This window comes from Camelina sativa, chromosome 1 (genome assembly GCF_000633955.1).
Source record: "Camelina sativa cultivar DH55 chromosome 1, Cs, whole genome shotgun sequence".
NCBI lineage: Eukaryota > Viridiplantae > Streptophyta > Magnoliopsida > Brassicales > Brassicaceae > Camelina > Camelina sativa.
In genome coordinates, this window is record NC_025685.1 from 8,711,001 (window position 1) to 8,733,564 (window position 22,564).

The 22,564-nt window shown below is 35.5% G+C and overlaps 2 protein-coding genes across 2 annotated transcripts in view; both read left to right on the forward strand.

The window, feature by feature from the left end:
* The window catches only part of LOC104784005 (kinesin-like protein KIN-12D), a 14,819-nt gene extending 4,640 nt beyond the window's left edge, over window positions 1–10,179 (forward strand). The window contains exons 8-37 of the mRNA XM_010509091.1: window positions 26–186; window positions 255–329; window positions 427–514; window positions 600–658; window positions 754–817; window positions 908–973; window positions 1,054–1,239; window positions 1,338–1,442; window positions 1,516–1,751; window positions 1,836–1,905; window positions 1,992–2,057; window positions 2,164–2,208; window positions 2,300–2,379; window positions 2,485–2,566; window positions 2,684–4,255; window positions 4,342–4,680; window positions 4,834–7,119; window positions 7,201–7,308; window positions 7,391–7,512; window positions 7,588–7,675; window positions 7,766–7,840; window positions 7,924–8,157; window positions 8,249–8,338; window positions 8,550–8,624; window positions 8,717–8,775; window positions 8,881–8,992; window positions 9,093–9,203; window positions 9,303–9,539; window positions 9,652–9,774; window positions 9,934–10,179. Coding sequence (XP_010507393.1) covers window positions 26–186; window positions 255–329; window positions 427–514; window positions 600–658; window positions 754–817; window positions 908–973; window positions 1,054–1,239; window positions 1,338–1,442; window positions 1,516–1,751; window positions 1,836–1,905; window positions 1,992–2,057; window positions 2,164–2,208; window positions 2,300–2,379; window positions 2,485–2,566; window positions 2,684–4,255; window positions 4,342–4,680; window positions 4,834–7,119; window positions 7,201–7,308; window positions 7,391–7,512; window positions 7,588–7,675; window positions 7,766–7,840; window positions 7,924–8,157; window positions 8,249–8,338; window positions 8,550–8,624; window positions 8,717–8,775; window positions 8,881–8,992; window positions 9,093–9,203; window positions 9,303–9,539; window positions 9,652–9,774; window positions 9,934–10,065 — 7,146 coding nt within the window. The 3' untranslated portion in view covers window positions 10,066–10,179. The remainder of the gene's footprint in view (window positions 1–25; window positions 187–254; window positions 330–426; window positions 515–599; window positions 659–753; window positions 818–907; window positions 974–1,053; window positions 1,240–1,337; window positions 1,443–1,515; window positions 1,752–1,835; window positions 1,906–1,991; window positions 2,058–2,163; window positions 2,209–2,299; window positions 2,380–2,484; window positions 2,567–2,683; window positions 4,256–4,341; window positions 4,681–4,833; window positions 7,120–7,200; window positions 7,309–7,390; window positions 7,513–7,587; window positions 7,676–7,765; window positions 7,841–7,923; window positions 8,158–8,248; window positions 8,339–8,549; window positions 8,625–8,716; window positions 8,776–8,880; window positions 8,993–9,092; window positions 9,204–9,302; window positions 9,540–9,651; window positions 9,775–9,933) is intronic.
* LOC104784015 lies at window positions 10,475–11,199 on the forward strand. The gene is made up of 4 exons (XM_010509099.1): window positions 10,475–10,567; window positions 10,672–10,817; window positions 10,944–11,049; window positions 11,137–11,199. Exons 1-4 carry the CDS (start codon window positions 10,500–10,502, stop codon window positions 11,159–11,161), a joined length of 345 nt encoding a protein of 114 aa, XP_010507401.1. The 5' UTR covers window positions 10,475–10,499; the 3' UTR covers window positions 11,162–11,199.

The window sequence follows — 22,564 nt, forward strand, 5'->3', positions numbered from 1 at the left end:
TGAAATCTCATCTGTTGTACGATAGGGTTCTATGAATCGAAAAGTCGGAGCCACAAATATGAACAGAGAGAGTAGTCGATCACATAGTGTATTTACATGCGTGATCGAGAGCAGATGGGAAAAAGACTCAACAGCTAATATGCGTTTTGCAAGACTGAACCTGGTTGATCTCGCCGGATCAGAGAGGTAGCTATGGTGCGTTTTGCTTTGTATTGCCTTAGAAACCTCATCTAACATTGTGCATTCTGTAACAGGCAGAAGACTTCTGGCGCTGAGGGTGACCGCCTAAAAGAAGCTGCTAGTATCAATAAATCACTGTCCACACTAGGGTATAACCAAAGAAATTGTTTAATCCCTTGCATAAGTCGTTTTCTCAACTAGTTGTTATGTTAAATTTTACTATTTGTTGTTATTTATTGATTGCAGACATGTAATTATGGTTCTTGTGGATGTGGCAAATGGTAAACCAAGGCATATTCCATATCGTGATTCCAGGCTGACATTTCTTCTTCAGGTTAAATCTAAATTCATTGCCTTTCTTCACTTAAGTTGGAATCTATCGTTTCATGTCATTATAACGGTAGTTATTTCATCTAAAGGACTCACTGGGTGGAAATTCTAAAACAATGATAATTGCTAATGCCAGTCCTTCCGTCAGGTATTCTGTCAACGCTAGTTTGATATAGTATTACATTAACTCGTACAGTTAGTAAGGAACTTCATCTTATTGCTTCTATCCATTATCACCTGCAGTTGTGCAGCAGAGACGCTAAATACTCTTAAATTTGCTCAGAGAGCAAAGCTAATCCAGAACAATGTAAGTCTGCACTTTAATCCATATTGTAAGCTTTGAGAGAGATGAATCATGAATAACCTTTGGATAACTATTATGGTTCAAATTACTTAGGCTGTGGTCAACGAAGATTCTAACGAGGATGTCCTGGAATTACGCCGTCAAATCCGACTTTTAAAGGTGTAACATTTTAGACTGCCTAAGTGCTTTGTATGTGAAGCTGTAAAAAAGCTAAGACAAATTTTGTGTGTGCGGAATAGGAAGAGCTTTCCCTCCTCAAGCGCCAGAACATCTCCAGGGCGTTGTCATTTGGATCAGCAACAGCCAACTTTGCAGAACTACAAGTCGATTCTCCATCAAGTGAAATGCACGAGCTAGGACATAAGCAGGCTGGTAACTCGCTTGTGTATGAATCTGGAGGCTGTGTAAGGATGTCTAGAAAGCAGGTATACTAGCTTTGAGAAATTATGGTAAGATTTACTGGGACTCATATGCCTTTGCCTTGTGATTCCACTAAAAAATTATATATATTTATTAAAATCAGTTGAAATCTTTGGAGATAACACTTGCTGGCTCATTGAGAAGAGAAAATGTGGCTGATGCTTCAATTAAGAAGCTTGAAGCTGAGATAGAGCATCTAAATCGTCTGGTAATTTTTTCTAACCTACACTGTTCCCACTTATGTTTCAGAAATCGCCTGAATCCATTTATGATATCATTAGGTTCGACAAAGGGAGGAAGATACTAGGAGCACAAAAATGATGCTTAGGTTTCGAGAAGACAAGATACAGAGGCTGGAATCACTTCTTGGCAACCATATATCTGGAGATTCTTTTTTGCTGGAAGAGAATAGCATTTTGTCAGAAGAGATTCAACTGCTTCAAGCTAAAATTGATAAAAATCCAGAATTGACTCGCTTTGCCCTGGAAAACATAAGGCTTCTGGACCAACTTAGAAGGTGATAAATCTTCGGGAAACATCTAACGCTAAAGTTAAAGATAATGTGGGCTTTTTTATATAAAAGTGTTTTGTTATTATGCAGATTTCAAGAGTTTTATGAGGAAGGTGAGAGAGAAATTCTACTGGGCGAAGTCTCAAATCTGCGGAACCAGGTGCCTCTAGTTAGCACAATATCCTGGTAATGCACTCTTGTTTTCGATTGCGATGACATCCTTAACCTTAGCTATTGATTTTGCAGCTCTTCCAGTTTCTTAATGAAAACTCTGACCGGCAAAAACATGTTGATAATGAAATAGAGCCACAGGTTACATATATTCACCTATTTTTATACGTTAAATCTCTTAATATGCAGAATAATTATGCGTCATTGCTTGCTTGTCAATAATCTTGTTGTATCCGCTATGGTACAGGGTGCATTACTTAGGAGTAAAGAAAATTGTTCTTTACAGGAGGAGGTCGATTCACTTTCTTTTTCATAAGTCATTCTCCTATTTTCTTTCTAATCTATATTTTCAATTTCAGTTTCTTAACGTATTTCTATTGCAGTTAAAAACGACCTGTTACGAACTTGAGAAATGTAGAAGTAACCTTGGTTCTTGCTTGGAAGAGAATGCAAAGCTTAGTAGGTTAGCAAATCTGATTTGATAATTCTTTTTTGTTTCCTTTTATATGGCAACTGAGTTCTCATTTTCTCCATACCCCTGACAAGTCTTCTTGCCTTTCTTCTGCAGAGAAATCCAAGATCTACAGGTCATGGTCGACAATATCAGAGCTTGCACACCTGGTGAAAATAACATTGAGAACAAACAAAAGGTCTGCACAATAAGAACAGTGTGGTTTACTAATCTGCACAATCATCTGTGATATTGTCTCTGCAGGTTACCATTGAGCGTTTTCACTAAACAGTTGAATGTTACCTAAAAATTGCAGGTCTTGTTGGAAACTCAAAATGTTGAGCGGAACAAAACACTTGCTGGTCAGCAGGTCAATTATGTAGAAGAAATCATCAAATTGCAGCTTGATTTGGATGTACTAAAAATTATACTCGATGAGGAAAGAACACTACGTGGTGATTCAGAAGCACAGGCAGTTCGCTTGAAATTTGATATTGGAGAGTTGAAGGACCAACTACTTTTGATTAGCAAGCAGCAAGAAAATGTATATAGTGAGCTGGGGGAGACAAAGTCTGTAGTTGAAGCTCTTGAATCGCAAAACATTATATTGATCCAAGAAGCAGTGGAGTTGAGGAGAATAAAGGAGAACTATATTGAGCTTTTACAAAAACAAGAGCTTGACATCCCAGCAATGAAGTCCAAACAGTGCAATGAGTTCAAAGATATTCCTGCAGAGAACAATGCAATTGATACAAAGTTTAAAAAGATGCAAGCATCTCTTGAAAAAGCTAAGAGGTTGAACATGTTGTACAAGAGTGATATTGCTTCTAAGGCATGTGGAGATGAAGAAATGGAAAAAGTTTGCAAGCAAGCTGAAGCTGCAACTGCGGAGGTGATTGTCTGTTTGCAGAATGAGCTTGAAGTTCTTCAGAAGGAGGTCAGTGATTTCCAATCAAAAGAAAACGTCACTGAAAAGCAGGTACAGTTTTTAGAAGCTCAGATGGAGGAGCTGCAGGATAACTTACGAGACACGATTATGGATAACGAGCAGTTGCAAGAAAAGCTCCGAGGCAAAGACATGGAACTACAGATCATCTCAAATGAAATGGAACTTCTCACATCTGAGCTTGAAGAAATTCTGCTGAATGGGAATGAAGGCCTTACAGATGCGTGTTACCAGGCTGATCTTATTTCGGGTTCCTTACCAGATAGAAGGATATGGATATCTGAACAGGTTGGCGGATTAAGAAGAACACTTTCTGAGAGGGAATTAATGATTGAAGATCTTGAAAGTTGTTTGGAGGATGCCAATAAAAAGCAATGTGATATAGAATCCATGTTGACGTCTCTTAGAGGGGCAGCAATAGTAATGAATGAAGCGCACCAGAGAGAGTACGAGGAAAAGGAGACACTCTTGAAATCGCAGTTGTGCACAAAAACAGAGATCATATCAAAGCTTCAAGAGAAGCTCAAAATGGCTGAAAGGTTGATTTGTGAAGCATCACATTGTGCAACAGCTTCTCTAATAATTGTCAACCGCTATTCTGAGGTAACCGAATCCCATACTTTTGAGTTGAAGCAAAAGGATTTTCAGCTTGCGGAATCCGCTGGAACAATTCTTTCTCTGAAGCAACAAGTACAAGATTTGGAAACAACCTGTAAGGAATTTAGAAGCAAACTTGTACAGGAAGAAAAAATTGCTTCTGCTATAGCACAAAAGGTTGAAGAAATTGAGGAAACTGGCATTTCGGCAATGAAAGAGAAGCTTTCTGAGCTCAAGGGTGGCGTGTCTGGACTGAGATCATGCATAAACATGTGTCAAGAGCATGACAAATACACTGAGGCAGAGAATTCATTAGGTTCTCCACCCCACTGTAGTGAAGGACAGGTGAGCTGAAAACTTTCTTAATTAACGATCATGCCTTTATGTATAGTAGTGTGCTTAGTCCTTTACTTGAAATTTTTTTGAAACAGGAACTTGGAAAGAATGTAGTTGTCTCCTCTTGCATAGAGAATACTCCAAACAACAACCATACAGAGTCCATGAGGTTGACCAGCAAGGTGTCAAGTGAGAGGGGTAAAGTGATCATACTGCTAAAGCAAGAAATGGAATCTGCACTTGTAAGCTTGAAGGAGGTTCAAGTTGAGATGGCCAAACTCCAGGGTGAGAAGGAAGAACTAAAGGCATCTGAGAAAAGAAGCTTAAGCAACTTGAACGATCTTGCTGCACAGTTTTGTAACCTTGAAACTGTGATGAATAACATGCAAGAACAATATGAGCACAAGGTGGAAGTCACAGATAATAAACTTAAGGCAAGTAACTGTTTATTTTTGTCCCTTTCAAATTTAATTTTCTCATTCTGATTCATATGGGACTGTGCATTTATGGTTTCACCTATAATTGACATCTCTCAGATGCTATATATTTTCACTCTGTTTTTCTGAAATTCTTATGATATTTTACAGACTTTGGAGCATGAATTAGCTAAGATGAAGATAGATGATGGCCAAGAATATGTAAAAAACTTGTGTGTTCTTAAGAAATTTGAGGAGGCTCACGGGATTATTAAAGATGCAGATATCACAGTCAATGAACTCATAACAGCGAACGAAAAGATGAAATTTGACCTGGAGAAGCAGAAGAAAAGGGAAATCAGCTTGGTTGGAGAGAAAAACGCCTTAGATGACAAGCTGCAGGAGCTGGAATCCATAAGTGTCAAAGATAATGAGAAACTTGCGTACCTTGAGAAACTATTCGGGTCAAGTTTGATGGGAATAGGAAATCTGGTCGAAGAGCTGGAAACTATTGTCAGAAAATTACAAGATGAGTCGTCTGTGGCCTTGACTGGCATGGCCAATGATTTATCTGAGTTGAAGTCTTGGGTTTCAGATACAAACTCAGCTAGATTGTTCCTTGAGGATATCTGGTCAGAAATAATCATGAAGGATTGTGCTCTCTCAGTTCTACACCTATGCCATATGGGGGTTTTGTTAGAAACAGTTACAGGGATCAATACCGAAAATGGTCTGCTTCAACGTGGTCTGTGTGTATCAAACTCTTCCATAGCCGGATTAAGAAATAACAATCTAAGGTTGAGAAGGGAGCTTGAAATGTTTGCAAATCTGAAGGGCAAACTACTGACTGACATAAAGAACGGTTTTGAGAGAATTTCGAGAAATGAAGAAGCAACTAATCTGCTTACTACAAAATTAAGCAGTTTTGATCAGAAAATTTCAGGGCTCCAGTACCAGGAGGAGCTGATGTTGCAAAGATCTAACAGCATGGGGTCTCAGCTTGATATTTTGCTGAAAGAAATAGATTTGAGCAATGGGAACCTTGCAGAAACTCTGTTGGAGCAAGAGCTGCATCTGAATCAGAAAAATGATTTCTTTGACACCGAAGTTCAGCTTTATTTAATGGACCTTTGCTCAAAGGACGTTGAGTCAGTTGTTCTGACGCAAACAGTAAAAGAATATTCTTCTCGTCTAGCAGTTGTAGATAGAGAGCTTCTTGATCATCATGCCATCGTTGATGATCTTAAAGAGAAACTGTTTGTTTCTCAAGTGGAGAGTGAGCTCAAAGACCAACGTCTGGTTGATAACAAATTGGAGACCGTTTCAGTGAAACAAAAGGTGACTGAAGCACAAAGTAAAATCAAGGTTCTCTCATCGGATCTTGATCACAGTGTACAAAAAATCGCTGAAATGGACGAAGTAAACAAGGTGTTTGGAGAAAGAGTCTTATTCTTGGAGTCTCGCATCACTGGGATACAGCAAGAGTTGGCAATGAAAGCTTCTGAACTTTACAGTCTCCAACATTCCCAGTCAGTCGCTGCAGAAGAATTGGATATCAAAGAAAGGGATATACAAGATTATGCTGACGTTGTCAGTTCGTTGAAGAAGGAAAACATCTCCCTTAAGAACAAGGTCATACATTTTGGTGAAGATCAATTTAAAGCACTAGATGTCACGAGGTTAAGCATTGCCAAATGCACACATCTAGCTGAAGATAGCAGGATCCTGGAGAAACTAACCAGAGATGGTCTAGTTATTTCTGATAAAATGTTGCAACTGATATGTGAAAACATCAATAAGGCTTCAGAATTCGCAGATACTGTTCAATCTTTGCAGATTGATGTACAAGACTTGTTGTCTGAGAATCTGAAACTCCACGATGAGCTTTTGAGAAAGGATGATGTTCTAAAGGGGTTGTCTTTTGACCTCAGCCTACTACAAGAATCTGCTTCCAATTCCAGGGACAAGAAAGATGAAACAAAGGAAATCATGGTTCATGTTGAAGTTTTAGAAAAGACACTAGCATTGAAAACCTTTGAACTAGAAGATGCTGTTTCTCACGCCCAAATGCTTGAATTTCGACTGCAAGAGAGCAAGGAAATAATCTGCAACCTTGAAGTGGATACTGAAACGGTAAGGAAGTGTCAACAAAAGATGTCAGCGGAAAATAAAGACATTAGAGCGGAAGCTGAAGCTCTCATGACAGAAAAATGCTCTCTAGAGGAGGAGCTGATCCAGAAAAATATGGTATCGGAGAGCATGGAGATGGAGCTCTTTAATCTAAGAAATGCTCTCGGACAATTGAATGATACAGTTGAGTTTACCCAGAGAAAACTGAATGAGGCCATCGATGACAGGGATAATCTCCAAGATGAGGTTTTGTATCTGAAAGAAGAATTCAGGAAGATAAAATATGAGGCTAAAGAAACGGAAGCTAGGTACATAGAAGCTCAACAGGTAGACAACAACACAATTCGACTTGACGCGACACGTCCATTTTCTTAGTCCTTTTTGCAATACTTACTTAACTTCTCACAGATTGCTGAATCAAGAAAGATATATGCCGATGAGAGAGAAGAAGAAGTGAAGCTATTAGAAGGATCAGTTGAGAAACTTGAGTATACTATTAATGTTCTTGAAAACAAGGTTAGAGCTAATCTTTCTTTACTATGTAACAGCTTATTTTAATCGATGTGTTTAATTTTCTGACGGAGACGTTTTTCAATAGGTTAATGCTGTCAAAGGTGAAGCTGAAAGACAGCGTCTGCAAAGGGAGGAGCTAGAAATGGAGCTTCATACCATACGCCAGCAGATGGAAAGTGCTAGAAATTCTGATGGGGAAATAAAAAGGTGAGAAAAGTTTAAGCAACTTAAATTATAGGTATATGTTTAAAGCAACTCATTTCCTATTTTGCATGGTTAAAGAATTTTAGATGAAAAGCATATGGATCTTGAGGAAGCTAAGAAGCATATAGAAGCGCTTGAGAGAAATATGACTGACCAAAAGACCGAGGTAACATAATTTGTTATTTTTAAACAGGGATGGATCGTTAATGATAGTGTCAGTGTTTTTGATGGTATATGTATGTTTACTCTGCAACAGATTTCTCAACTCAGTGCCCATATCTCAGAATTAAATTTGCATGCTGAGGCTCAGGCTAGAGAATACATGCATAAGGTAAAGATGGTTCCTAATTGATTGACTAACCTTAAAAGTTCACCAAAAGACTGGCATTACTACGACTGATCCATTGCAAACAGTTCAAGGATTTGGAAGCAATGGCTGAGCAAGTAAAGCCAGAAATCCATGTTTCTCAAGCTATAGATTCTTCATTGAGTAAAGGTTCAGGGAAACCTCGGGGTTCTGGTTCTCCTTTCAGATGCATAGGGTTGGGAATTGCACAACAAATGAGATCTGAGAAGGATGAGGAGCTTTCTGTTGCAAGGCTACGAATTGAGGAGCTTGAAACTGTAGTTGCAACCCGACAGAAAGAGGTAACTAGTCGAAAATGTTATATTTATGTTATATTGGAACGTTTGGCATCCACATGGTATATATTATCTAATCTCGTATTTCTGTTCCCAGATATTTTTATTGAACTCAAAACTCGCCAAGGTGGATAGCATGACCCATGATATTAATCGAGTTTTGCTGGGAGTCAAACAGAATTGTGCGGTAAGTGGTTATTTAACTTTTTTTTTTTCCCCAGTGTTGTGTATAGCTTTAACATGTTTCTGCCTCTGTAATGAAAAAATAAAGAAAGATCTTTAATCTCTGTGGAACCTGGTTACATTAGTCATTGTCTTGTTGTTCCTCTATTGTAGAAACCGCTAAATGGTAACTGAAAGTCAATGACCTTTTTTTCCTTCTTCCGCCTTTTTTGCAGTCATTCTTGGATAGTCAACAAGTATTGAAGATAGCAGAGATGCTTCAACTTAATAGTTCAGATTCACGAGAAAGGGTAATTTTTCTTTGGATACAACTCCAGGAAGAAAGATTAATAAGTTTTTTATAATAATCAAACTTCTTGTGTCTGAAATTTTATGTAAATAGGATCTTGAAGTTTCTCATCTCAAGCAGCAACTCAATGAATACAATGACGAAAGACAAGGGTAAGCAAGTGATGCACTCTGCCAAATCTTCAGTAGCAGAAAACTATGGATTCTGGCCAGTTCCAGATGTTTTATCATAGTTTCTTTTACAATATCTGGATGCAGATGGATAGAGGAAATCGAAGGAAAGCAGACAGATTTAGTTACTGCGCAGATAAAACTCGAGGAACATCGACAGCATGAGCAGCTGCTTAAGAAAGAGAATGAATTACTTAAGGTTGGAAAATTAGGCACCATATTTTTATTTTGACTGTTACACATTATACAAAATAAGTTAGTCATCAGAGAACGTATCTTAATCTTTTTACTTTCAACAGAAGGAGAATGTTAGTCATAAAAGAAAAGTGATAGAACTTGAAGGGGAAATGAAGAAGCTATCTTCCCATCAAAACCCTGAGTGGAGAACTCGTGATGAAGCTCGAATCAAGGCAAGAAATCTCTAACTTGCAATACTTCTGTGTAGAGATATAGTTACTCTTCTTTATTCTGGTACTTATTATCCTTTCCTTTGGTGTCATATGCAATAGGAAGAAAACAGTGTGTTAAAACTTCAGCTTGATGAGCTCAATTTGAAGTTACGGCGAGCAGATGTGAGTGTTTCTCGTGCCAAAGAAGAGCTTGCTTGGTACCGAGCGTCGTCTGGAAAGAACCTACATTCAAACCTTGACAAGACGCATCAGTTAAGTACCAAACTGAAGGAAACTGAAGAGGATAGAATGCGGCTTGCTCAGAAGCTATTAGGTCTCTGCACCAGTATCCTCAAGGTAAGAGGAACAACAGTCATAGTTTCTCGCTGTAATAAGCTCTGCAATTCCAATGATCTAAAACTCCAAAACAGTATTTAAACATCTTTGTGTGGACTCAAAATTCCCTCAGGCAGCCGGTGTAACAGGAGAAGACATTACAGACATAAACCCTGAAGTTGCTGAAGAGGCTCTCGAACAGCTCAAGACAAAACTTGGTTTACTTGAACGTGAACTAGACCACTTTAGATTAAAGGTAAGATATATTTCCATTTTTATCGGATGTCCCCGAAGGGCATTCCTAAATGCCTCGTCTTTTTTTATTCAAAAAAAAAATATATATATATATATATATTTCCATTTGAAGCTTTCTATTCAGTTTTAAGAGAGGCTTGTGAAAAAAATCTTGATGCAGGCAAAAACAAAGAGCAGAAGAAGTAGGAATCCAGAGAGAAAGATGCCTTCAATGCCTTCGCCTCGAAGATCATGGAGCCAGAGTCCAAGAAGTATGTCTCAGGTTCCTTTTTTCTCTTCTTTAGACAGGTGAAAGAATGATATGTTTGTACGAGAACACAGTCATTGTACATTTATGAATGTTCTTATGTAACTGTTATACTTAGATTGGTAAATAATATTAATGTAACCTCCTCGTTCATCCTGATTTGTATTTTCTCTATTATGACGTCGTTTCCAGCAATTCAACGTATATAGTGTGGTGGCCATTTATTTCGTTTTTTTAAAACTTAGATTTTAAGAAAAAAACAATATAATATTGAGTGTTTAAGTTTGATATGGTTAGAAAAAGGGGTGGCGCTATAATATAGGATGGGGAGACTTTTCTAGTTGGCGAAAATATTGTTAAACAAATTTATCTACAAAAAAAAATATTAACCTTATAAATATAAAAACAAAAGTAGGGTTTTGGTTTTTTTGTTAACAATAAGAGTACACTCGAGAGACGACAGATCTCTCGTCTTCAAGATGGTGCATTCGTATAATTCATCTGAGATCCAGCAAGTCGATTCAAGAAATTACTCACCCTACTCGAGGTATTATATTTCTAGCTAGGGTTTTTAAATAAAAAAAATTATTTGCTGTTTTTTTTTTAAATATTTTCCTTGCAATCTTCTACAACACTTGCTTGTCCCCCAAGCTACCCTTCACATTCAGTCCCACCGATGAAAGATTGTCGTGAAGTTCTAGAAGAAATCTTCACACTGGAAACAGTTTCAGAACAAATATCCAGAGTTGATGATCGAATAAAGGAACTCGAAGAGCGGATGATGAGACTAGATGCCGGTATATATTTATCTATATATATATATATATATATATCAATAATATATGTATTAAATTCCTATTTTATGATCACTCTCTTGTTATGATCAATCTTTATAGTGTCTAAGGTTTTTTGTATTCTTGCAGCCAGGGCCAAACTCAAAGAAGAACTGATGGAGGATTTTAGGAAGATCGACGAGGAGGAGGAAAGGAGAAACACAGAGTTGCTTAGGAACATTGAAGCACTTAAAAAGTAAGTTTAACAACTGATTTATTTATAGCAAATAGATAAGATCATTGTTTTTAATACTTTTATTGATTATTCTAACCTACAATATAGGTTACTACTCCACAGCAAGCTTTGAGGATCAAACAAGGGTTTTAAAATAAACGAAATTCTAAGGTTTTTTTTTTTTCTTTTGTAAAAGTTTAGTGATTTACATAAATTATTTTGTCACCTGCAATTATCTTTTTAGTTATTAGAATATTTTACGATGGTATTTTAATTATCCCGATAATTGGAGGATTTTTAAAGTCATTTAACAGTTTAACCCTTGTAACTTATGTGGAAGGGTTATATTGAAAATTATTTAAAGTATTTAACAAATTACTAATTCGGATCTCTCGAATGGGTAAGTTTGCAATTACTTTCTTATCAGTTAGTAAATTACCGAACGTATAAAAGCAATTAAAAGTTCGCTCTCGATCTCTCTTTTTCTCTTGAATCACTCATCATCATCATGTCAGAGTTCGTTCTCAAAAAATCTCAGGTCGAGTTTATCAAAGAACTCGAGAAAACGCCTTCCATGGCAGAAAAAATAGTTAAACTGCAAAGAGAAGAGGTTCATATGAGGAAAGATTGGGAGGAGATCGATAAACGTGTTGACGAGCAGAAGAAAGCCGGTGGCCGATAAGTTGAAAGAATTCGATGAAAAGATTGCTGAACTTAAAACAGGTTTAGTAATGATTCTTCTCTTTCATTCATATCCTCTTAATTTCATTTTCTTGATTTCTTTAAAAAAATAAAACAGAGTATACTCTGTTTCGGAGCGTACGTGAGAAGTTATCTCCACCATCCTCCACACATTCTCTTGCCCCACCGGACTCTCTTGCATTGTCTTTAGGCTCAATGCCCCCGCCGAGACTCCCCCTTCCACCATCTTCATCATACTCTCAACCAGCAACGGCCTCGTCGATGTACTTCGATCCACCACCGCCGGGAACTTTCGTACCGCCGCAGGCATTCCATGTTCCACCACCACCAACGGCTCCGTTCTCCTATCAGACACGGCCTGAATCTTTTATGCCTCCACCGACTTACTCTCTCCCGCCGCCGGGGTTCCCTCCTTCATGTTATCCACCACCAACGGCCCCGTGGTCGTACTCCTCTGGCTTACCTTTCTCTTGGCCACAACCTACATGGAACCCTTTCTATGGCCCATTACCACCGGTTGAAGAAGAACCAGAAGCTGCAGAACCAAGATTCAGATTGCAATGGACAGAGGAGCTCATAAGGTCGTTCGATGAAGCAGTGCATTCACTCAGCGGATTATTTAGTAAATCTTCTTATCACTTTTCTAAAGAAATTGTGCTTTGATTTTCATATTTAGGACATTCTGCTTAGTTTTCTTGTTTTTCCTCTTTCGACAGCCGCTACTCCTAAAGGAGTCAAACAGGCGATGGGCATCGAAGGTATAACTGAACAACAAATCAGCAGAAGACTGCAGGAATCTCGAACCCGGGCCACGGACAAGCGCCCAAGAATTGACGACGACGACGCTGGACCATCATCGAGCAAAAGAAGACATTGAGTCTCGGGAATGAGTATTGTATTAGGGTTTTTTGTTGGGTTTAAAAGTTTAAAAAAAAAAAAAAAAAAAAAAATCATCTTTGGTCATTAGCTACGGGAGTAATGCATTGCATTGATTCTGAGACTGTTCTTGATTTGTTTGCCATGCGCACCCCTCTCTTTCTGCGTCTTTCAAGTGTTGCCCCTTTTTTTTTTAATATACAATCACTAGAATGATTCAGTTGTTTGTCCTTTTTTGCTTGTAAATAACTCTTCTTCACAGTTTATTCACAACATATACGTATACATCGAATCACAGAAGGAAATTTGTGTAGAAGTGAAACATTTTTGAAGCATACACATACAAACTGTGAAGAATACAAAAACTCTTTTAATTTGTCACTTTGTGGACTATATACTGTACATATGTTCGTCTTAATTAAGAATCCTATAATTAAAACAATTTCATCTTTAGCACAGTACGTACGTAGCATCTTAATATTCTTATTACTTCAAACAGCACGTGTAACAGGAGAAGAGCTGGTTACATACATAAACACTGAAGCTTTGAGGATCAAACAAGGGGTCTCAAAATAAATGAATTTTTGGGGTCTTTTTTGGTATCTATTGATGACATTACTTTTATCATCTGCAATTATCTTTTAGTTATTATTGTATTTTTAGTTTATAATCAATTACAAGATGGCGTTCTACGTACACACAAAAAAGGGAGATTTCACGCATGTTTCTGTCGCATCTTGGTGGATGCATTTTTTAAACAAAGAGCAGTGGAGAAATCTATATATAATAGCAAACCTATTTTTTAAGGGTCTGCTGACGTCATAGCAAAATCTAACGGTTTAGATAAAAATAAAGTTGATCTTACGGTTGAAAAAAGTTATTTCTTCTCACCCCTTCGCAGCCAAGGATTGCGTCCACATGTTCACACTGCTTCGTTCAAGCATCACACTCCTTGCTTTCTCATATATTGTGAATTGCTCATCACACTCTTTCCTTCTCTCATATATGGTTAACAAACCCTATTTATTCTTTTTAAAAACTTCATTTTGCATTTAACCGTCATTTGAATGTTTTATTATTTCTGCTATTGTAGTTGTGATTTCCCCTTTTTTGTTCTATCCGAAGTGTTCTTTAGTTTCCAGGTAATTTGTTCAATTTCACGGTTCTCCTCATTTTTAGTGTTGGTCGATAATTGAGTTTCAGAGTCGCAACGTTTAAGTCGTGATGTTTTGGTTTTTGTCGTTTCATGTAAGACTCGCAAGTACAAAGAGACACAACTCGTTATGATGTAGTGTATGTTTGTTTTCTATATACGTCAGTGTTGTTGTTGATGTAAATAACAAGTTTCAGTTAATTCTTGTCTTCTCTAGAAGATAAGAGACAAACGTCTCTTGTTCTGTTACAAAATTCAGGTGAATCATTGATCTAAAGACCTCTCGGTGTTCTTATTTTTCGATTTTGTGGGAAAAATTCTATGATTTAGATTAGAAATAAGTGTTGATCTTTTTCTCCTTGTGATGTTGTTTTTGTAACACTTTCTGGTAGTTTTTCTCACCCGGGATTGGATTTGATTTTAAATGTAATGTAAATTTTTACTTGTTTTGTTTGTCTCCCAATTTCCAGTGAATAAGCTTTTGACAGCAACATGCAAAGTCGTGGGAAAATCCTCTTTAGAGGGGTAACAAGCCATTCCCACGGCGACAACCTCTCGTGGAGGAACTGCAACATAGACTTGTGGTTACGTTGTATTCCACGGTAAAGGGATGTTGAGAAGAGATTATCTTTGGACGGTGAAACCGGAGATCCAGCAAACTCTAATCCGCATTACGCAAATACGTTGGCTTTGTCTTCTGAAGGAGAAAGTAGTAGGGAAGGGGATGGGATCTAAGTTTCATGTTGATCACGAGATTAACTCCAGAATATACCTTTGGAGAGGGGAACTATGGAACCTTGAAGTAGATGCTGTTGTGTATTCGACAAATGAGGGAACGTGTGTTCATGATATTAGCATATCAGAAAAAGATGACGGTATGGTAGTTGATGGTTTAGCTTAGTACTAATATACAATCTTATAATTTAAAGGCTGATTAGAGAGAAGAATTAGTGGAAGAAGTTGGTAGGAAGCCGAATCTGCGACCATCGAAGAAAAAAAAGAAAAGTTTGTCGATTATTGACGAAGATAAGTGAATTCTAGAGTTGATGGGCAACCAACTCTAAACTCGAGACATCACTAAAACATAAGTTACAAACGGAGTTGATAAGTAATAGAGAGAAAACATAGTCGATTCCAATTTTAAATGATCTCCCTTAAAAAAAAATACCACCAAAACGTAAAATAGAAAACGATCGTAGACAAACTTAATTCATCGTGCGTGTTATCTTGTTAGTTGTAAACTCTAAAATAGTTGTAACTTAGGACCCGACCGATGTGCGGATTTATAGTTTTATCAATTAAATTAAATTTAACAAAAATATATTAAAATTTGTTGTATGTTATTTATAAATTTTATTTTTGTTATAATATACTGACTTATATTCATTTACAAATCTCTTATGTAAGTTACTATTAAAAGTTATGTATGTTACTATTAAAAGTGTATCTTTTACATTTAAATATACTCTATGTTACAAATATATTATTTATCACCACCTAGAAAATGTCTATATGAACACATTAAGCCAACTATTTTACTTTCACTCCTGCATAGTTTTTAATTACTAAAATTGTTGGCTCAAAAAACATTTTGAAGAAAAATATATTACATAATATACTAATCAATGATGTATCATCACAATAATGTATGACCACCATGGAGAAAACTTCAACTCCGACCTCATCCCTTATGGAGAGAACCTTGCGTCCAACCTTCTCCACCATGGAGAGAACTTTGGTTTCGCCTTCCTCCCTTGGGGAGATAACCTTACGTCCAACCTCCTTCACCTCCCTTGGGAAGACAACCTTCTGTTCAACCTTCTCCACCATAGAGAGAACCTCGGCTCTGCCCTCTTCCTGTTTGGAGAGAAAATGTTTACATCTTTTTGCTATCTCAAGATGGCTTGCTCCAACAACCAATGAAAGTAAAAACCTTTTTCTAACCTCACAAAATCTTTTGATAGTAACTAATGTTAAATTTTCCAATGTATTTGTGGAAATGTCTCTCTAACACCTCAACCGCCACCTTGCTTAGTGAGCTCATGTCGACTCTCAGTCCATGGGCCCACCTTCCTAAGTGGTTCCTACATCTATCCCCGGCCTGTGGACCCACTCATATTCGATGGCCGGTTTGTTATATTTGGGAAGCTTTAAAAACTTGTTTACCGACCCTACAAATCAACAAATGATATTTCATGTCTTTTGTCCTCACTCGCATAGTTTCGAAAATCACTTCCAAGAAGATCACCCATTATGAAGTTCTCTCAGGACCTTTTACCAAAAAAAATAAGTGCATTTTGATGACATATGTGGCCAAATCAATCTTTGGAACATTACCATAAATCAGGATGTCATAGTCTTTAAGCTTTTATGGATCTATCAACAACGATTTATGTTTTTCCAATCTATCTATCTCTGTTTGTTGTAAGCTTGTGTTTAATTAGCCTAATTTATTCATCTATTAGGTTGATGAGCTTCTACTCGTTATCTCTCTTTGAGATTGAATGAATAATAGTAATAACTATGTTTGCAAAAAAAAAAAGGTTTATGACCAACCAATCAAGGTTGAGAAATTAGAAGAAAATTAATTTGTTATAATTAAAATAAAATAGAAAATTATAAACGCGGTAATATATGAATCCCAACTAATGCAAAGACAAAAATATAAATTAAATAAAACAATCTAAAAATACTATAATCAATTTTAAAAAATAATATTAGGAAAAAAAGACGCATATATTAATCTGTTTTTTGGGTCAACATATTAACATTACCTATTCCCAATTGAAAAAGGAGAAAGTATGAGAAAATTTTGGTTTAAAATAATAAGAAAATTTTATCTTCTCATTAAAAAAAATTCAGTTAAACAAAGTGAAAAGCAGTGTTTTTGAATAAATTATTTAAATATGAAAGGATGTTTACATAGAAGTGAATATTTACAAAATTTAGAATTAATAATTAACTGTATATACTCCTTAATCACTTTTTCTATATACTTTTTTTTGTAGAATTAATAACTTAATATTAAAAATAAATAAATAATATTATAATTTCGAATTTTATGAAATATATATATATAATATCCTTATAATTATATTAAAAATTTTATTTTTTAATAAATTCTGTTATTTTTGATAATTATCTTTTTACATTATTAATATTTTTAAAAACAATTTTTTTTATAATCAAATTTTTCCTATTAAATATTAATTTTTACACATGTCAAAATCTGAAATTGATAACTTGACACATGTCAAAATCTTGTTAATGACTAACTTTGAAAACCTAACTTTATATAATAAGATTTTGATTTTTTGTCTATATTTTAATCGTACTAATTTGGTTGATTTTATATATTCATATCTCATTGAATAATATAGAGCAGTTTGTTAAGTGGACATATGAATAATTTCCTATGTATTGGTACACGACATATTGAAATTTTTTTGACGCTTATATTAACAAAACTAAATTTTCCATGTTTTGATACACAAAATTTTTAACTATCATTGTAAACCTTTTGTTCCTTAAAAGTACTGATCTATTATGTTTTCTCTCCCAAACTTTAATTGAGGAAACTGTTACCATATCATGTTGCTTCCATCATTCATCGTGGGGTAGTATAAAAGATTAAGCATATATGTTGATAGTTTTGTTGTCCGTGTTATGTGTTGTGTTGCGGTCGACTAATAAGTAGGAGTATCTAGATTGTTCTCTGGAAGGGGCATTCGAACAGAGATGAGGGAAGTTGTAATAATCAGATTTTGCTGAATACATATGTGACGCAGAGTGAAAGCTGTGAGGAGAGGTTGGGGAACTGCTGACGAGTTATTCAATTGACTTATACTGTATAGTTAATTATATGGTGTATTAACATAGTAGAGTCTCCTTTAGCTCTTACTATCTTTATACACTTGTATAGAGTATAAATACTCCTTGTATGATACATTAGTTCATTAATGAGAAAATATCCTTTCATCAAAGTTAATATGGTGCAAGCCTCGATGATGGGAGAGTATTAAAGCCAAGGTTTAGCGGCAAAGGGATGTGAGAAAAAAAAGAATGTATCTATTGAAAAAGTGGAAGTAGGTATTATCTTAATCAGCAGATTATTTGAAATTTATACTGATATATTAGTCACGCAAGAGAAGAAAATTATATGGGCAAAAAATACATGTTTAGAGGTGATCTTAGGGATTTCATTTCTGTACCTTTTTCTTCGTTTGTGTTCCTTTAATTTTTTTTCATACACCCACGCCGTCGAGCTATGAGATGTTTACTCTTCAGTCTTCACATCTTACATTCTTCTCAATGTTCTCATAATTAGATAATTAAAACCTTTTGTTCTCACTAAAATGTCACTTTTTCGTTGAGGTGATAAATCCTCTTATAATTGGATATATATCATATGTTGTCCTCTCTTAAATCTTTCAATTTCCCGTTGTGATTATCATTTTTTTGCCACATCGTTAGCATTCAAAATTTGATATATCGGAAAAAACTAAAGCCAAAGAAAATTTTCGGTAATTTTTTTTTTAAAAAGAAAATCTTTAGAAGGTTATCAAGTTTATCTTCTAATATACAAATGGACAATTGAGTTCGGGGAAGATATTTTGGGTTCGAATTTTCTGTCCAGAAACGTAGCGCTCTGGTATATTTAGCTTTCCTGTCAGCTTCGGTTAAACACTCACCGAAATTGGATATTCTTGGATTGTATTCAAAACCTTGAAATATATTTTGGGTTTGCATCAGATTTGGTATACTTTTTTTAATCCGAAACAAAGTAAAAAAAAAAATCTGAGATCAATCCGAATTCAATGAAGAAAATAAAATCAATTCAAATTATGAAGAACATACCAAACTGAATAAAGTGAATATAATCATTAATAAAAAGAATCAAATCAAACTGAAAACATAAAAAAAAAAAAACCATTGAAAACACTAAAACACTAAGTTCTTTTTTTTTTGAACAAGCACACACTAGGTTCAAGTAGAGTAGAGTTACTATTAGAGAATCAAGTGTTACAAAAGAAAAAAAAAGAGTTTTACAAGTTCAAGGAATCAATGTTAATTATTTAAAGTTTTTACTTTACCATGCGGGAAAACATGATTTATCAATGTTAATTATTTAAAGTTTTCACGCAACCCACGGGTTGACTTCCTAGTTTTAATATAAAAAGAAACTTCCTTTCTAATAGTGCGTGTGTTAACTTATAATTAAGTTTCTTTTGTTAAAGATAAGAAGTACAGTCGAGAGACGACAGATCTCTCGTCCTCAAGATGGTGCATTCGTATAATTCATCTGAGATCCAGCAAGTCGATTCTAGAATTTACTCGAGGTTTTGTATTTCTAGCTAGGATTTTTTTAATTCTTTTTTTTTTTTGCTGTTTATTTATTTTAATTATTTTCGTTGCAATCTTCTACAACACTTGCTTGCCACCCAAGCCACCCTTCACATTTAATCCCACAGATGAAAGAATTTCGTGAATTTCTAGAAGAAATCTTCAAACTCGAATCAGTTCCAGAACAAATATCCAGAAAGATGATCGAATAAAGGAACTCGAAGAGTGGAAGATGAGAGAAGATGCCGGTATATATATGTTTTAAATTTCTATTTTATCATATATTTCTATATATATTTCACTCTCTTGTTATGATTAATCTTTATAGCTAGTGTCTAAGGTTTTTTGTATTCTTGCAGTCAGGGCCAAACTCAAAGAAGAACTGAGGGAAATCACAGAGTTGCGTATGAAAGTCGCGGAAGAGCTTAGGAAGATGGACGAAGAGGAGGAAAGGAGAAACACCGAGTTCCTTAGGAACATTGAAGCGGTTAAAATGTAAGTTTAACAACTGATTCATTTACATCAATAGAAAATATCATCGTTTCTAATACTTTATAGGTAGATTAAAGATTATTTTTGCTACTATAGGTTACTACTCCACAACAAACTTTGAGGATCAAACAAAGGTTTGAAAATAAATGAAATTTTGAGGGTTTTTTTTCTTTTTCTTTGGCATCTAACTATCTATTGATAGTTATTTAAAAATTCAGTGATTTACATTATTTTTGTCATCTTTAGTTATTAGAATATTTTACAATGATTTCTTACTTTATGTTCGAGAAAAGATGTCGTTCTACTTCTACATGTGTATGTAGTAAGTACACAATACAATACATACACACAGAAAAAAGAGAGATTAGTTTCATCACTTCATGTGTACGTACTTCTCATTATAAGAAATATGAGCTTCGGTAGCACACGAATAATGCTACTAAAGAGTTTTTGTAGCGCATTTGAAAACGCTGTATAATGAGCAGTTACAGTAGACTCCCATTTACCATAGCAGTTTTTACGCGCTATGGTAGATTGACCTATTATAGCGCTAATAGTCTACTATTTTATATTATTAACTAGCGCTTAGTTTGTGCTATTATGTTTGTTTTCATAGCAAACATTTCATGCTGTGTAACTTGTAATGATAACACATTATATGTGCTGGTGGATGTTGTTTCCTGACATTATGGTTCTCGAATTTAACACTATAGTAGAACAAAATACTTGCTATGGGAAAGTGTTATATAGCGGTTTCCTTTTGCTATTGTGTAGTTTTTAATGGCTACTATACCTTGCGATACCATCATTTACAATAGCATTTATCAATTGCGGTTTAATAATGTATTCCAGCATTTTTCTCGTGCTATAATATAAGATTTCTTGGCTTTTATTTTGTACTATGTAATATTTATCATGACACTGAGAAAATTCTGTTTATATTGCAATTTGGATCTATATTTAACCTATATTGCATATATATTGAGTTGCATAATAATTTGTTATTTGAAACATTGAATTGCACAAAATGCAATTAGCTTTAATTTATGAAACACAATGACTCATAAAATATCATATTACATAAAGTTAACTTAACAAAATGTAAACATCACATGAACTAAAAAAACATGAACTCGCTCTAAAAGTGGTTACCATGCCATTATTATTCAAAGAGTCTTGCGGTTTGAGGGCTCTCCTTTCTCTACTTTTGGGCGTTTCATACCAGTGTTGTTGCGTGTATCCTCCACAATGTTTCTCCAAACTTGCTTGTATAGTGGATCAATGTCTTCTTCCTCTAGTTTGATGTGTATTAAGTAGCCTAGGTGAGCACAAGACCTTCTAAACTCTAGCTTGTTATCTCCTTCAGTTCATCATCCGCATCAGTTTGTTGATCGTTGATTGCTTGTTGTTGTGTATGTTGTCTGAGTGTTGGTACAACATTCTTAGCGGGAAGGCCGCAAATGAGTCCCTTACCTTCCATTTAAGTAATATTTTCTGCAGTACCAGATATGATATTGTTTAGAGATGTTTATTTTTAATCAACAACCACAACAATCAAAAGAAAACAATATAATTCAATATAAAAGAGTACAACCTTTGATTGAATGACGAACCTGTGATATCTAGATCCGAAACCTGAAAATGAATAGATTTGTCAACAAGAATCTGCAAAACACCATAAACAATCTCAACAGTCAAAATATTAACAAGAACCTGTTTTTATATTTCTTAAATCTAATAATAATGACTATCAGTGTTGGATTCTATTGAATATCTGCAAAAAAACCTAATTCCAAATTGAAGCAGTAACTAATATAATGTCGTAATACTCAGATCTACTTCATCAAACAATAAATGAAAATCCAGATTTCTTTTTGAAACAAAGAATCAGAAGATTCGAGAAACAAGCAATAGAAAGAGAGAATAAAACCTTTAGATTCGGCGATGGTGAAAGAGATGATATGAGTTCTTCTTTAGATTCAATCTGTGTTTTTTTTGGTGTTTGGCAATGGTGAAAGAAGCTTCCAGATTGAGAGTTTATTGGGTTTCCTTGGAGAAAAGTAGATATCGAGATGATGAAAAGTTAATAAAAAGGGCTGATTAATGACGCATTTTTCCATATGTGCTCTTATTACTGAAATGCCACTGTAAGTCTTCCGCTGTGTCCTCTGAACTGAACATCCTCTTGAGACGTGGAATTATCGGAAAGTACCTAAGTACTTTATGTGGAGTACCTTTCTTCACCTCACCAGTTCGCTTGTTAATCTTCCATCACGAAGAATTGCATTTAGGACAACTGTCGAGCTCTTCGTACTGATTTCTAAATAGACAACAGTCATTTACACAAGCGTGTATCTTCTCATAACCCATATCAAAAGATTTGAAGAATTTCTTCACCTCATACAAGGATGTGTGCAATACATTATCCTTGGGTAGCATCTGTTTTAAAGTCTCAAGTAGACTATCAAAACTTCTGTCAGACCAACCACTCTGAGTCTTTAACCTAAAGAGTGAAACAATCGCATATAGTTTGCTATAGTTTGTGCAACCTGGATACAGTGGTGTTTCTGCATCAGCTAGCTTGGCTAAGAACTCATCTTCTACCTTATCATCCCCATCAGCAGCATCAATTAAATCACCCTGACTAACCAGCTCTTCATCCATAAACTCAGCAGCTTTGAACAAATCTAAGATCTCTTCGTTCCACTGGCTTGTGTTCTTTCTACATTCAGTCCCTGATTTCACTTCTCCATGATGAAACCAGTCCTCCCTCGACTTGTAACTCCAATCCATTCCCCTTGTTACAAGATGATCAACAACATCAGCGTCTGAGTGGCGATATACGTTGCGACAGTCAATACACGGGCAAATAATCATTGCATTGTCTCTTAAACCTGCAGCCACAAACCTCACAAAATCCCAAGCACCTTTCTCATAACCAGGATCGGTTCTGCAATGAAGTAAAATAAA